Raw genomic sequence first — 17,088 nt, forward strand, 5'->3', positions numbered from 1 at the left:
CGATCCGAGTAATCGGGGCGGTGTGTAGGGTTACGGCTGGCTGCGACCCACCGAGTGATGGGACGACGGTGTGTAGGGCCATAGTCTCCGAGGATCTTCGCCCACCGACTGAGTATAGCTCCGCGGTGTGTCGGGCTTGATCCGCTATGGTCCACCAGCGTACCCATCGGCGGTGTGTAGGGTCGTAAGTCCCCCCTTGAAAAGGGGATCGCGGTCCACCGACTGGGCGCGTCAGCGGTGTGTAGGATCGTGGCCCGACGTTGAGTTCGTCAGCGGTTCTCAAAGGGTTGGTTGCGATCAACTCCCCTCATACCGCGGTACTGAGGTAGGGTGCTGCGGGGCCGTGTTAATGCTATAAGCATTAACCCTCATGTTCGGGGCATGCGATTGGTCCCGTGGCGCCGTCAACGATTATGTGATATGAATGGTGATTGAATGATGATGTGTTTTGGGATTGAAAAGTGATCTGTGACCTTAGATGCGTATTCCTTACGATGTTATCTCTACATAACTGTTCATTGTTGTTTGACGTGTTTATCCCTATCTTCTGAGTCTATTCCTGGTTTTAAAACTAGTGTCTCTTAAGTATATATCTTCCTGCTTCGATATGATTTTTGTATATCTATATATATCTATCTATAATGTATTTCAACGCGTTGGAGTGGGTTACCAGCATCTCTCGCTGAACAGATATATTTGGAGTTTAGGCACGTATGAGTAGACACTAGAGCGCGCTAGAGATTTGGAGCGTAGAGTAGATAATTTCCCTTTCGGCCTGCGTGCCATGCTTATGTATTGACATTATTGAGGATTTTAGTTAGTTAGCCTGTGCACCTGAGTTCTCTAGCTCAGGTGTGGCATAGCACCCCATACTCTTATGTTATATTTTTGGGATTTAACGAGAATTTACCTTTATTATATAAGTCTTAAAAGTTGAAAATTTTCGGGGTGTTACAGTTGGTATCAGAGCCTAAGTTTGACCCTATGATAAGAGTCTTAAGACCAAGACCTTAGGACAATTGGCTTAAAACATTAGGAGTTCAGTAAGATAGGATTTAGGGATCATAGGACGCGCGGTGAGACCGTGAGACCTTACACTTCCTTCATCCTAACTCACACGTAATTTAAATAAACTTCCTCTACACCCATAGCATCAAGGTAAGGATGCAAGATACTATCAACCTATGAACCCCAGGATGGAACCAAAGAGGAAACAGGCAAAGGCACCGAAACTTCCCACACAGGAATTCTTGACTCAAAATCTACAACGTCTCGCCCAAATTGCCCAGGCACTAAACAATGCAGTCCCCCAACCATTACCCCCAAATAGAAACTTGGAAATCCACCGCCAAATCTCGGAACATCAACCGCCCACCTTCTCAGGGGACGAAAATCCCACGATCCTCGAAGAATGGATTAGAACCTTTGACAAAATATTCAGGGCAACGGGATGCCCAGAGAACCACCAAGTAGAGGCGGCCTCCTTCTACTTCAGGCATAGGGCCGACACTTGGTGGGTCCACGAGAAACCCAATTGCAAACAAAGCCCCGGGTTCAACTGGGAAGCCCTAAAAACGCGACTACGGGAACAATTCTACCCAGTCACCTGAAAGCAACCATATACGAAGAATTCCTCCATTTAAAACAAGGAGCAACCCCAATCGCAGAGTACTACCGGCAGTTCCTTAAGCTAGCTCGCCTCACTCCCGAACTAGTACGTACAGAGACAATCAAAATCAAGAAATTCATAAAGGTCCTCAACCCCGAAAACCAGAAGGCCCTAACTATACGAAAACCAAGAACCCTCGAAGAAGCCTATGCCAAGGCATTCCAACTACAACAAATACCAGACGAACCACATGAAACACACCTAGGACACAAAAGAAAATTTAAAGGGAACCACACAAACCCCCTCCGGGAGCCTAAAACCGCAAGGGCCACCTCGCCCCACGAGGCCGTAACACCGGCCACTCAAGGAAGGATCCTTACCATAAGCAAAGCCAAAATCGGGGATAGCAATATAGTCTCCGGAACCTTCCTTGTACACACCACCCCCGCCACCGTACTATTTGATTCAGGGGCTACCAACTCATTTATAGCAACCGAATTCGCCACTCAACTCGGTCTTAACACCAGCACCAGAGTACAACTCCAGGTCAAGGTGGCCTCCGGTGAAATCATAAAATGTGACCGCATGTACAAAAACATAATAATCACCATCAAAGGTGTGGAATTCCCTAGCAACCTAATACAATTCAGACTAAATGGAGTACAAGTGATCTTGGGCATGGACTGGCTAGGGAAATTCCAAGCACAAATCCTATGCGGTGAACAAAAAGTGGTCTTACGGGACCGAACGGCAAAAGGGTATCCTACCACGGAACCCACAAGGATCCGGAAATCAAATTAGTGAACATGATAAAAATGAAGAAATATCTAACCCAAGGAAACGAAGTTTTCCTATGCTTAGTCAAGGACCTCAACACCGAAATAGCCGAACCCCAAACCATTCTAGTGGTAAACGAATTCACCGACGTCTTCCCAGACAAAATCCCCGGAGCACCCCCAACCAGAGAAGTCGAGTTCACAATAGACCTAATACCAGGTGCTGCCCCAATCTCTAAACCACCCTACAGGCTGCCGCCAAAGGAAATGAAGGAACTGAAAACACAACTTCAGGAACTACTAGATAAAGGATACATCCGTCCCAGCACCTCACCATGGGGAGCACCAGTATTATTCGTTAAAAAGAAAGATGGGAACATGCGCCTGTGCATCGACTATAGGGAACTAAATCAAGTTACAATAAAGAATAATTATCCTTTTCCCCGAATCGACGACTTATTCGACCAACATAAAGGAGCAGGGGTATTCTCGAAAATTTATTTAAGATCCGGATACCATCAGATAAAAGGGGCCAACTCAGATATTCAGAAAATAGCCTTTCGAACACGCTACGGCCATTACGAATTCACGGTGATGCCCTTCAGACTCACCAATGCACCCGCTATATTCATGGACCTCATGAATCGAGTATTCCGGCCCCACCTAGATGACTTCGTCATTTTATTCATCGACGACATCCTGGTCTACTCCCGAAACAAGGAAGAACATGAAAATCACCTCCGCACAACCTTACAAACCCTGAGAGAACACCAACTATACGCCAAGTTCTCCAAATGTGAATTCTGGAAGGACAACGTACCCTTCCTGGGTCACGTGTACCCGATTTTACCAAAATAGCTCAACCTCTCACCAAGCTCATGAAAAAGGAAACCCCCTTTCGATGGGACAACAACTGCACCACAGCCTTTCAAGAATTGAAAGAGAAACTAACCACAGCACCCGTCCTAGCCCTTCCGTCCGGGGTGGAAGGATTCGAAGTCTTCAGCGACGCCTCCAAAAAGGGGCTGGGATGCGTACTAATGCAAAAGGGCAAGGTAATAGCATACGCATCTAGACAACTGAAAACCCACGAAGAAAATTGCCCCACACACGACCTCGAGCTAGCCGCCATCGTGTTCACCCTGAAAATTTGGAGACATTACCTATATGGAGTACAATGCAAGATTTATACGGATCATAAAAGCCTAAAGTACATCTTCACCCAGAAAGATCTAAACATGCGACAACGGAGGTGGCTGGAACTCATAAAAGATTACGACCTAGATATCCAGTACCACGAAGGAAAGGCTAACGTTGTGGCGGACGCCCTAAGCCAAAAGGCTAACCACTCCCTCAACACCACCTGGATCTTGCCGGACCAGCTATACAAAGACTTCCAAAAGTTGAAATTGGAAGTAGTAGGGCAACGTCAAACCAACTCCGAGATCCACCTATTTAATGCCAGAGTCATACCCCCACTATTCGAAGAAATCAAGGCCGGATAGCATAAAGACCCGAAACTAAATAAAATTCGACTCGACCTAACTCGGGGAAAGGACGGACCCTTCGAAATATGCGAAGATGGCAGCCTCCGCTATCAAGGGAGGTGGTGCGTGCCCACAACAGACCCCCACCTAAAGCAACAAATCCTGAAAGAATGGCACAACTCCCCATACTCAGTGAACCCCGGAGGCGACAAACTATACCAAGATGTGAAAAAGATGTTTTGGTGGCCCAACATGAAAAAGGAAGTCGCAGACTTCGTGGGCAAATGTCTGAACTGCCAAAGGGTAAAGGACTCGTACAACCCCTTGAAATACCACAATGGAAGTGGGACTCCATATCCATGGATTTCGTTGGAGGATTACCCACAACCATGGTTGCAATAGGCGCTAGGCGCTAGTCGGGCGGTAGAGTAGCGCCTAGCGCCTAGACGGTCTAGGCGGGGCCTAAGCGGTATATATATATACATATATATATGTCATATTAATGAAAAAAATTAGCAAGGTCGAGTCGGCCGGGTTAACTCGGCTAACTCGACAGAAATTAACGAGTTAACTCGGCGTAATTGGCCGAGTTAGGCGCTAGGCGGACGCCTAGGCAGCCAGTCTCCTAGGCGGGAGCCTAGGGGTGAAATCGCCACGATCTAGGGGCGCCTAGCGCCTAGGCGCCGATTACTCGGTGCCTAGGCGGGATTTTTGCAACCCTGCCCACAACACCAACCGGCAAGGATAAGATCTGGGTAATAGTGGACGGCTAACCAAAACAGCACGGTTCATTGCTATGAAAGAAACATGGACAATGACGCAACTAGCCCGGGGCTACCTGAACCGAGTAGTAAAATACCATGGGATCCCCCAAAATATTGTGTCCGATAGGGATCCCAGGTTTCTCTCACAATTCTGGAAGTCTCTACAAACAGCCTTGGAGACACAACTGAACCTGAGCACTGCCTTTCTCCCCACCACTGACGGCCAAACCGAGAGAACCATTCAGACTCTCGAAGACATGCTAAGAGCCTACCTGTTGGACTTCCAAGGGACATGGGAGGAACATCTAGACCTCATCGAATTCTCTTACAACAATAGCTACCATGCAAGTATCCGCATGGCCCCCTATGAAGCTCTGTACGATAAAAAATATAGAACCCCCTTATGTTGGGAAGACATGGTCGGCCCAGTAACACTAGGACCCCAATACTTACAAGACACCATAACTAAAGTCAAGCACATACAAGAAAGAATGAACGCCGCCCAAGACCACCAAAAATCCTACGCCGACTTAGGAAGAAAACAAGCCGAGTTCACCCTCGGGGACAAAGTCTGGTTGAGAATTTCGCCCACACGACGGGTAATGAGGTTCAGAAGAAAAGGAAAACTCAACCCCCGGTTTATCGGCCCCTATGAAATCATAGAAAGAGTCGGGAACCTGGCCTACCGCCTCGCCCTACCCATCGAACTGGAACGGGTACACAACGTATTCCACATATCCCAACTAAAGAAATACGTACACGACCCAAGCCACGTACTACAACCCGAGGCCGTGGACTTTGACGATGCACTAGCTTATGAAGAGAAACCCGTAAGAATCCTGGACACCAAGACAAGAACCACCCGCCGACGAGCCATAGAAATGGTAAAAGTCCTCTGGACCAACCATGGGACCGAAGAAGCAACATGGGAACTCAAAGACACAATGAAGAAACGCTACCCCGAACACTTCACACCAGGTAACCAAGACGAAAGCATATGATAAGGGAAGAAGTCACTCGGCAAGGACCAAAGCTTCGGGGACGAAGCTTCCCGTTAAGGGGGGGGGAGAGTGTAACACCCCGTGTTACGGCCCATAAACCAATTAATTAATTACCCAGAAAGAAAGATTAAAATCTCATTGATTATGAAAGGCCCACCACAAGCCCATGGACCCTTATTCATAAATCCAACCCTTAGTCCCATAGGCAATAGAAGTAGCTAATTATATAAATAGGGACATAGGAGGCACCTAGAACTCACACCACAAATAATCTCTCACCACACAAGAAGTTCCAAGAATTCCCTTAGGAGAAATCAAGAAAGGAGAAATCTTAAAGAAAAACCCTTCATAGCCAAGGAAATTAATTAAGGCTAAGAGGTAACCCCTGTCTCAACAAAACCTATTTTCTTCGCTATAATCTCCTTCCTTGGCCTCCTTCTATATGAGTGTGTCTTGATTAATTCCTCTATGTTAATTGTGGCATATTCTTGATGATTGATAAGATGATTTGTGTGTATACTTGATAATCTTGATGATCTTGATGATGAAAAGAGGTTCTTGATGTTGATGTAATGATTCTTGAAAAATCTGGATATTTCTTGATATTAAAGATAAATTGTGATTTTGATGATTTGCGAGGGATTAGAGCCCTAGGATGAATTGGGAATTCGTGTTATAATGTTCTTGATTTATATTTGGATGGGAGTTCACATGTTCGGGTGTTGTTTATATTTAGAAGTCGCGATAGGATGAGTTATATGTGATTCTTGATTTTGATCTGTTAATTGACTACGTGGTGTCGTTAATTGTGTTTAAAAGTGTCTAAGCATGGTTTTGGGTTCCACAAAGGATCCCGGGATGAATTATTGATGAATGAGTCTGTGGGGGGGTAGGTGGGGGTAGGGGTACCCGCAACCTACCGGCTGCCCGAAGATCACCACTGGGCAGCGGGCATGCGCCGGGCAGGCGTCCGCCCGCCGGCAACCCGTTGCCGGGCAGTGATCTCCGGCGGCTAGCCGGCGGGTGATCCCTCACCCACCGGCTACCCGCTGGTTCGTGACCCCTCCCGGGTCCCCGCTGGTTCATGATCACACGTAAGCTTATTTATATGTCTCCCCTTCCCAATGTGCTATTATGTCTTATAATGTGTTATGTGATGCATGATTCCCCAATTTGGTTGCGATCAAATTGGCTATAGGGGCAGTTAGATGGGTTGAGAACCATACCAACTGTTAACCAGGCCGGTTGTGATCGGTCAGGTATATAAATATTATATAGGGCTGTGGTCCACTATTTGGCTACTTATGAGCTGCGGTTCAGTCTCCTGGCTGCGGTTAGTGATTCACTTCTTGGGCTGCGGTCCACATGGGCCTCGGTGCTATGACCCACCGGACACGAATGCGCCAGGACGGTGTGTAGGGCCAATAAGCCGAGGAAGGCTATAGTCCACCGATCCGAGTAATCGGGGTGGTGTGTAGGGCTACGGCTGGCTGCAACCCACCGAGTGATGGGACGATGGTGTGTAGGGCCATAGTCTCCGAGGATCTTCGCCCACTGACTGAGTACAGCTCCGCGGTGTGTCGGGCTTGATCCGCAATGGTCCACCGGCGTACCCATCGGCAGTGTGTAGGGTCATAAGTCCCCCCTTGAAAAGGGGATCGCGGTCCACCAACTGGGTGCATCAGCGGTGTGTAGGATCGTGGTTCGACGTTGAGTTCGTCAGCGCTTCTCAAAGTGTTGGTTGCGATCAATTCCCCTCATACTGCGGTACTGAGGTAGGGTGCTGCGGGGCCGTGTTAATGCTATAAGCATTAACCCTCATGTTCGGGGCATGCGATTGGTCCCGTGGCGCCATCAACGATTATGTGATATCAATGGTGATTGAATGATGATGTGTTTTGGGATTGAAAAGTGATCTGTGACCTTAGATGCGTATTCCTTACGATGTTATCTCTACTTAACTATTCATTGTTGTTTGATGTGCTTATCCCTATCTCCTGAGTCTATTCCTGGTTTTAAAACTAGTGTCTCTTAAGTATATATCTTCCTGCTTCGAAATGATTTTCGTATATCTATATATATCTATCTATAATATATTTCAACGCGTTGGAGTGGGTTACCAGCATCTCTCGCTGAACATATATATTTGGCTTTCAGGCACAGATGAGTAGACACTGGAGCGTGCTAGAGATTTGGCGCGCAGAGTAGTTAGTTTCCATTTCGGCCTGCGTGTCATGCTTATGTATTGACATTATTGAGGATTTTAGTTAGTTAGCCTGTGCACCTGAGTTCTCTAGCTCAGGTGTGGTATAGCACCCCATACTCTTATGTTATATTTTTGGAATTTAACGAGAATTTACCTTTATTATATAAGTCTTAAAAGTTGAAAAATTTCGGGGTGTTACAACTGTACCCTCACCGGATGGTGCTGTAGGAAACCAAGCTTGGTGGATGGGCTAAGTGGCTAGTCTGAAAGAGGATTCATGCCTTTAGCGTCAAAGCTAGTGTTGGAAATTTATATAGTAATGGAGATTAATGTTTCAGATGAACTACCATTAAAGCTTAAATATTATTTGGAGTTGAAAATATTATTTTAGTTTGGTAGAAAGTTTATTAAAGTACTAGGAGAAATTTATATAGCTATATGTTTGTGATATATAGCTATATGTTTGTGATATATAGCTATGTGCTTGAGATATATAGCTAATATGCTTGAGAGTATATAGCTAATATGCTTGAGAGTATATAGCTAGATGCTTGAGATATATAGCTAATATGATTGAGAGTATATAGCTAATATGCTTGAGAGTATATAGCTATATGCTTGTGATATATAGCTAATATGCTTGAGAGTTATAGCTAATATGCTTGAGAGTATTAATGCATGTTTGGATCTATATGCTTCAAAACTATATGCTTAAGGTTTTGGGGCATTTTGAATCTATATGCTTCAAAAGTACACTTAACATGCTTGAAATATGCTCTTCTACATTTTGAAGCTATATGCTTCAAAGTTGCACTTAACATGCTTGGTATATGTAGTTGTATGCTTGAGATTATTGAACTACATATATGTATATTATTCATATTTATCCTTTGCATGTTTCCATGCGTAAGGAATATATATCTTAGTGTTTTAATTGTTCAAAAAACCCCAACATATAATCGGCAATATTATTATGGAAAACTAAGATAGGGTTAGCTTGGTATCGTTTTGTGCTACAGAGGACTAATTGATCAGATACAGCAACATAGGGACTGGCACTGAAGACCAGTTTTATGAAGATGTTTCCTTTTTGAAGAACGCGGTTTAAGAAGTCAGTTTTGGAAAGAAGATAAGTGTATCTGTTTTGGAAAGGTATGGACCAGATATTTAAGATTACATTCTTCTTATATTGTCCTACCATCTACAATCAGAGATATCTATGGAGAGTGTTCTTATTATGGAACTATAAGTACTCTTATTCGATCAAGAATTAGGGTTACGCTTTTGAGAAGAAAGAAACACTCCGGCATATACTAAGAGATCACATCTTTGATTATCATGACTCTTCTCAAGACAATTTGTTCTTGTTGATTATGATGAAGAACTTGAGAAGAGATATCGTTGCTTAAACGAAAAGGACGCAAAGATCACACAGTTGTGGGAACAACAGTGGACTGCATCAGAGTTAGCTCTCCAAGTGAAGGGATTTCATTGGACTTCTGTATGCTCGGCTCTCCATCTTCAACAATCCACTAAATCAGTGCAGACTGGGTACGTACCTTGTGTGGGGCACTTGGGTGAGATTATTGTTCTCTACCTTTGTACATTGGATTATTTGTTAATGGATTGGACGCCTATGTGATCGTCCCCCAGATGTAGATACACACTGTATCGAACTGGGTAAACATCTTGTGTGTTATTCTTTTTGCTGACTGCATTACTTTATCCTTTCCGCAAGCGAATTAGTCTTTCAACTATCTGACTAATATCATCGTTGAATCTGTCAGACTAATTCGTCAGTCTTTTAATTAATATCTTTAAATTGAGAAAATGCAAAATTATATGTGGTATCAGAGCTTTTAAGTCTACATAGTGACTTGATCCGTACGGGAAGTTGTTGCTTTTGCATTGCTCTCTTTTTATTGGATGTATCTCTAGTTGTCGGTTGGCAGTCTGCCTGCTTGTGTGTTTTTGGCTGGTTGTTTTTATTCAGGATGGATGCAAGCATGAAACCACCAGAATTAGATGGTCACAACTATTCATTCTGGAAAGCTCGTATGGAGATCTATCTCCAGGCACAAGGTACCAGGGTTTATCGTACTGTTCTCTCTGGATGGAGCCAACCAACTATTCAGAACCCTGATGGAACCACTTCGGCAAAACCTATTGAGACGTGGACGGAAAATGAAATGACGGCCTCTGACCTGAACAATAAAGCACTGAACTCTATTGTAGGATCTTTGCATGAATCGGTGTTCACCTTAGTCACTGGGGTAAAGGAAGCAAAACGAGTATGGGAAATTCTTGAAACCAGGTATGAGGGTATAAGTGATGTTAAGCAATCAAAGCTTCAAATGGTCCTGTCTGAGTTTGAAGCTCTTAGAATGAGCGAAGAGGAAACAATCTCAGTCTTTCACAGTCGTGTTCAGAATCTGATGAACAGAGCCTCAATACTCAGCGAACCATTCACTGATGAAATAGTAGTCAAAAAGATCCTTCGATCTTTGCCAAAACGATTCCGAATGAAAGTAACTGCAATTCAGGAACACACAGGCTGGGAAAAGAAGAGTCTGGGAGAGCTTATGGGAAGCTTACACACATATGAACTTGAATTGCTGGCTGATGATGACCTTGTTGTCAACAGGAAAGGCAAGTAAGTGGCGTTTGTTGCTGATGCTGATCGAGAATCAGACATAGATGACATAGATGATGAAGCTTTGGCCTTACTAACCAAGAACTTTAGGAAGATCTTGAAAGGCTTTAATAGAAGGACTCAAGGACAATCTAACAAGACACAATACAAAGGCAGTAACTCCTCGTATCAGAACACTAACACACCCTCTTTCACACAGAACAATCAGTCTCAAACTGGTCGACCAAGACAACCCCGAAGCAGTTCGACTGACACAGGCAGGTCCCTCAACCGGTCAGTGCAGTGTCTAGAGTGTGAAGGATTTGGAAACATACAGGCTGAATGTGCAACTTATCTCAAAAGAAAAAAGGCCATGTCTGTGGCTACACTAAGTGATGATGAGGAAGAAGCATCTAATGGTCAGTCAGATGTCAACGTGGGAAACTTTGTGGCTTTCTTTTCAGCTATAGAAAACCAGTCCGAAGGAAATGAATCTGATGAAGAGTCTTATATTTCGACAGATGACTTTGAAGGGAGGCATACCCAACTTGAGATGGAATTTGCTAAACTTGTTGCAAGCTGGGAGCAACTGGTGAAAGCTAATAAAAATCTGAATGAAGATCTAAAACAACGAGATGATCTTCGGAAGAAACTGAACACAGAACTTGTCACAAAAGAAGATCTTATAACTCAGATAAGATCTCGAGAAGGAAAAATGATAAAAGAGTTGGATGATCTGAAGAAGAACATAAAGATGATGGACACCACATCAACTCTAGACAAAATTCTGGATTCTGGACGAAATCCAAATGACAAAAAGGATCTTGGTTATAAACGAGGAGAATCTTCGAAAACTATTCCTGTGTTTGTCAAAGAGGGTGTGTCAATTGATACATCAGCTCGCAGGTATGAAATAGGACAGTCATCCAGGTCAGTCCAGATAAAGGAAAAAGGGAAGACACATGCAGAAACTGATTTTGGCAGAGTGGCGTCTCAATCTCAGTACTGAAAGTTCAAAGCTAAATTTGCTAGAATTAGACAATATACACCCATTTCTCACTACTGTCGAACAAAAGGCCACACTCGACCTGAGTGTTATTTCTTTTACAGAGACCAAAGGAAGGAGAAATATCAGAACAAGACTATTACACCGTTCACAAGACAAGTTTGGGTCAGGAAGTCAGAAGTAATATGCTACCCCACTATAGTTCTGACCGCCTCTACAATCGAAGCAAGCTGGTATTTCGACAGTGGGTGCTCCAGACATATGACAGGTAATGTCAAGTGTCTTATGGCTGTTCAACCGAGCAGTGGATCAGTTACATATGGAGATGGACAAAAAGGGAAAATAGTTTGAAAAGGTACCCTAAATGTTCCAGGCTTACCACATCTAGAAGAAGTTCTATTAGTCAGTGGTATGAAAGCAAATCTTATTAGCATCAGTCAGTTGTGTGATCAAAACTGGAATGTGTGCTTCAATCGTAACTGTTGCAGATTCAGGGATAAAGCAGATCAACTGGTAATGGAAGGAACTCGATCCTCTGACAACTGTTATGTATTGACTAATGAAAATGCTTGTCTCCTATCAAAATCAGATGAATTAAAACTCTGGCATAGACGACTGGGTCACATAAACTACAGAGACATGGACAAAATGATCAAATTGGATGCTGTGCGAGGGATACCTAAGATCGGAATAGAACAAGAAGGGGTTTGTGGTGCATGTGCCATAGGGAAACAAATAAGAACTCCTCACAAAGCAGTAAAAGTTATTACTACCGATCGATGCCCAGAACTGGTTCATATATATAGACCTTATGGGACCAACACAAACTGAAAGCATTGGTGGAAAGAAATACATATTTGTGTGTAGGTGACTTCACTAGATTCAGCTGGGTATATTTCCTAAGAGAAAAATTTGAAGCCTTCAATGATTTTAGAACCTTGTGCATAAGGGTTCAAAAAGAAAAGAACGAGCGTATAATAAAAATTCAGAGACTAAGAAGTGATCATGGTAAAGAGTATGAAAACTCTTTATATTCAGATTTCTGCTCTGAGAATGGTATAGCCCACAAATTCTCAGCTCCCAGAACAGTTCAACAGAATGGTGTGGTTGAAAGAAAGAATCGAACCTTGCAGGAAATGGCTAGAGTTATGCTACAAGCACCTCATCTACCACCACATTTCTGGGCTGAGGCAGTACACACTGCATGTCATACAGTGAATAGAGTCTCCCTAAGACCAGGTACGTCCAAAACGCCACATGAGATCTGGAAGGAGAAGAAGCCGAACTTGAAGTATTTTCATGTGTTTGGGACAAAGTGTTATGTGCTGATCGATAGGGAACAAAGGGGGAAGTTTGAACCTAAGAGTGATGAGGGCATCTTCATGGGGTACTCTCCATAAAGTCGAGCCTATCGAGTCTATAACAAAAGAACGCAATCTGTAATGGAATCAGTAAATGTTGTTATAGATGACTATCCTGACGAATCTGTAGAAGCATCAGTGACTGAACCAGAGACAGAACCTCTTCTGAGTGAGTTAGACACAGCTGAGGACACCAGATCCAAAACTCAAGATTCATCAGATGAAGATCAACAAATTTCTGAACAAGAGACGTCTCTCGTCGATAATATGGGGAAGACCAAGCCCACCAGAACTCAGAAAAATCATCCTTCATACAACATTATTGGCGATCCAACAGATGGGATGAATACTAGAAGCCGAATGAGAAACAATCTGATAGAAATATCCGGATCAGCCTGCTATACCTCAAAAATAGAACCAAAAAGTGTAAAAGAAGCGTTACAGGATGATCTGTGGATCAAGGCTATGCAAGAGGAGCTGCACCAGTTTGACCAGAATCATGTCTGGGATCTGGTTCCAAGACCTGATCGTGTCAACATAATTCGAAAATAAAACTGATGAAGCTGGAAATATTGCAAGGAACAAAGCTCGGTTAGTTGCTCAAGGATACACTCAGATAGAGGGAATTGACTATGATGAAACGTTTGCTCCTATGGCAAGGTTAGAATCGAGCAGAATCTTGTTGGCAGTCGCATGCATACTGGGATTCACACTGTTTCAGATGGATGTTAAGACAACATTTTTGAATGGGCACCTACATGAAGATATCTATGTGGCTCAACCGAAAGGATTTGAAGGTCATGAAGGAAGAATTTGAAATGTCCATGGTTGGCCAACTGACTTATTTCCTAGGGTTGCAAGTTAAACAAAGTTCTGAAGGGTATTTTATCTCACAGGAAAAGTACGCCAAGAATCTGGTCAAGAAGTTTGATCTGGTATCGTGTAAACAATCCAGGACACCTATTTCTACCTCCACGAATGTATCAAAAGATGACACTGGTGCATCGGTGGATAACATAGTCTACCGAAGTCTGATAGGAAGTCTGTTGTACTTAACCACTAGTCGGCCAGACATAATGTTCAGTGTTGGAATATGTGCAAGGTATCAATCTGATCCAAAAGAATCACACCTGATAGCTGCTAAACAAATTCTGAAATATATAAAAGGAACAATTCAATATGGGCTATGGTACTCCAAGGACAGTGAACTTAGTCTGGTTGCATACTGTGATGCTGATTGGGCAGGAAATATTGATGACAGAAAGAGTACTTCGGGTGGATGCTTCTTTGTTGGTAAGAACATGGTATCGTGGCTGAGCAAGAAACAGAACTCAATTTCCTTAAGTACTGTAGAGGCAGAATATATAGCCGCTGGCGGATGTTGCACTCAATTGGTTTGGATGAAACAGATGCTTCTGGACTATGAACTTACTCAAAGAATTGTGACACTCTATTGTGATAATGTCAGTGCAATCAGTATCTCGAAGAATCCAGTTCAACATTCTAGAACGAAGCATATTGATATAAGGCATCACTACATCAGAGACTTGGTAGAGTCCAAGGAGATAGAGTTGGAATACCTTCAAACTGATAAGCAATTGGCTGACATTCTGACTAAGCCCTGGATGCAAATCGTTTTGAGATTCTCAGATCGGCTCTGGGAATCTGCAGGATTGATTAATAAGGCAGTAAGTTACACAGAAGGAGAGTACATGGTGTTATTTTTATGGGTCAAATTTCAACCTTTGACTTCCTTTTAAAACTCCCTTCTGTTTTGTTAAGAGAATATCTTAACCAAAGTTACCATAAAGTAATTAGCCTTTTTCGAATTTCAAATTTGCAACTCTTCCGTTTCATTCCTAAAAAGGAGGTATATCGTTGCGTCAATCACATCAGCTCTGCATGTAATATGACAAGCCGCATTGAATAGGGTTTTTCTCCCTTGGGATTATATATGTGTATCGGGTCAAGCTTGAAAGGAAGAAGTGTTCAACATATCTATACTCATTGATTTCTCTCTGCTCTTCTACCTAGGGTTTACCTTCTTGCATACCTAAATTGCTTATCAATGGCGGACGCTGTACGAAATATCATCATCAAGCTTGGGAGAAAGGTTCATTCACTAGAAACAACCACTAAGCATGTGAAAACACTGCTCCAGTTAGCTATGAAGATGAAGTTGAAGCTTGATCCTATTCTACGGGATGAAATCATGGTCACGGTGTTTTCCGATTATCCGGAGTTTTACGCAGACTGGTCTGAGGAAGATACTAGTGAGCTCTTGTTGCTGGCCTCCGAAGCGAGTGATGAGGTTAGCCCAGCTTCCATTCCAGAGCCCGCAAATGGGAATCGTGCCGGGGCATTCCTCCTATTCTTTGCACAAAGGGCTCTTGAATCAGACGAGGTTTCCCGTCGTCAGGCAGCATCTCAACCACTCTATCTACAAGCTGCCCAGGACGAAACCAAACACCGGTTAGAGATTCTTCATAATAGGTCAAACACTTCTGAATCTCCTATCGAAATCTCTCCTAATAAGCCTGATGATTTAGTCTCTGCTGCTATTCCGACCACTGTGCCTATTATTGAAACTGATTCTGTGAATGCTTTATTATCTGTGAGATCCTATGTGTCTGATGATCCCCCCTGTATCCCCTCTGAAAAATCTAATCCTCTGAAAAATGTTGTTGATGAAGCTTCTGATGAGAAAGATAAATCCTCCGATTTGGCCAACAATCTTAGTTTGGTTGTTTACTCTGCTGAAAAAGTTGCTCTGCCCTCTACTGAAATTGTTGTGTCTCCAAGAGAAGTATGTCCGTCTGAGAATCCCTCCAGTTTGCCCGGTGAAATTGAGGCTGCTAGTATCTCTAGTCCCCATGCTTTTGATCAAATAGATGGGGTACTAGTCTACACTTCTTCAGCGTTGGCTGAGAGCCTTAAACATGTCCGGCACTTTGTAGGATTACTCGCTGCTTCTATTCCAGAGCCATATCGTGTGATTCATCCTACTGAGTCCTCTAGTGAAGATGAGAAGATTCTTCCTGAAGTATATGGCTCACAAGCCCATGTGTCAAAACCTCATTCGGTTGAGGCTACTGCGCATCCTGATTCAACCACCTTCAATATTCGAGAAGTTACAAGTCTTCTTGGAGGTTCGTTAGCCCAAGTTTCTGAGACAAGTCACTCTGTGTCTCCAATCCCTTCTGCTCATTCCCCATCCAAAGAGACGAGAAAATCCAAACGGAATAGTGTCCCTGTGAAAGTGGTTGTGGAATCTGGTGATGACAATCTTGATGTGGCTCAACCTGAGAAGAAGAGGAAGTCTGATGAGTCTGTCCATACTTAAACTAATCCTCCTGTTCAACAAGTGTTCAAAACCTTGCGGTCATCTGTCAAGCAAAAAGCTCCTGCTGTGGCTCCCACATCTTCTACCCGGAAGGCGAAACCAAATACTCGCTCCAGAGGAGGAAGTATTATGCCTAAGGTTCAACCTAATGATGTGAATCCTGATACATCTATCTATAGACCTCAGTTTGTCTCCTCTACTGCTCAGGGAAAATGGTCCACAATGATCCGGAGAGATCTTATTGTTCAGCGATCTGTTGATGAACACCAGTTGAACTCTGTTTGTGACATCTTGCCCTTGCTGAGTGAAGTGGGCCTATTGAAGACTGTCTCCTCCATTTGTCCTTATTCGAAGCTTCTGACCTAGGAGTTCTACTGTAACCTTAATGAGGAGATTGACAATTTGACCAGGACGCGACCAGTGCAAATCTTCATTCGAGGTAAATGGTATGTTTTCGGCCCTAACATGATAAATGAGTATTATGGTTTCAAAGGAGTGCATGAAGAAGAAATCAAGGACTGGGATTTGGTGGCAAAGACCCTCATAGGTGGACAAACTAATACATGGCCTACTGGTGAAAAAGATTATCAACTTAGCTCGCAGCTCACCTCCAAATATGTCATCTTAGAACAAAAATGTCTATTGATTTGGGGTCCTGGATCTATTATCTCCTCACTTTGATCCACCCTCGAGAGAAGAAGGTACGGTTGCCCTTCCCTAATCTGATATTTGGAGTTCTAACAATGCAGGGCCTTGAGCCAATGCCGAGTGAGGTGGAGATTCTTTTAGAACTGCGCACCTGCATTGATGTCACATACTGGAGCACTAGCTTTGCACACGAAATACGTGTTAGAATGGAAAATGTTGTGGCTGATGATGATAATGGCCAAACGTGGTTAGAAG

General features: G+C 43.5%; 1 protein-coding gene across 1 annotated transcript; it reads left to right on the plus strand.

Annotated features, from left to right (window-relative positions):
• The first annotated feature begins 9,900 nt into the window (after nucleotides 1-9,900).
• On the plus strand, nucleotides 9,901-11,484 carry LOC109154180. Its single transcript, XM_019302035.1, has 3 exons — nucleotides 9,901-10,323; nucleotides 10,387-10,496; nucleotides 10,839-11,484. The coding sequence occupies exons 1-3, from the start codon at nucleotides 9,901-9,903 to the stop codon at nucleotides 11,482-11,484; spliced, it is 1,179 nt and encodes a 392-aa protein (XP_019157580.1).
• Nucleotides 11,485-17,088: the final 5,604 nt, after the last annotated feature.

This window comes from Ipomoea nil, unplaced genomic scaffold, assembly GCF_001879475.1.
Source record: "Ipomoea nil cultivar Tokyo-kokei standard unplaced genomic scaffold, Asagao_1.1 scaffold2610, whole genome shotgun sequence".
Classification (NCBI taxonomy): Eukaryota; Viridiplantae; Streptophyta; class Magnoliopsida; order Solanales; family Convolvulaceae; genus Ipomoea; species Ipomoea nil.

Excerpts from the sequence above, each read along its gene's own strand:
- LOC109154180 (XM_019302035.1), top strand. The coding sequence starts at position 9,901 with ATGGAGATCTATCTCCAGGCACAAGGTACCAGGGTTTATCGTACTGTT. Across the intron at positions 10,324-10,386 it reads AACCATTCACTGATGAAATA|GAACACACAGGCTGGGAAAA; the intron begins GTAGTCAAAAAG and ends ACTGCAATTCAG. Across the intron at positions 10,497-10,838 it reads GTTGTCAACAGGAAAGGCAA|AAAAAAGGCCATGTCTGTGG; the intron begins GTAAGTGGCGTT and ends TTATCTCAAAAG.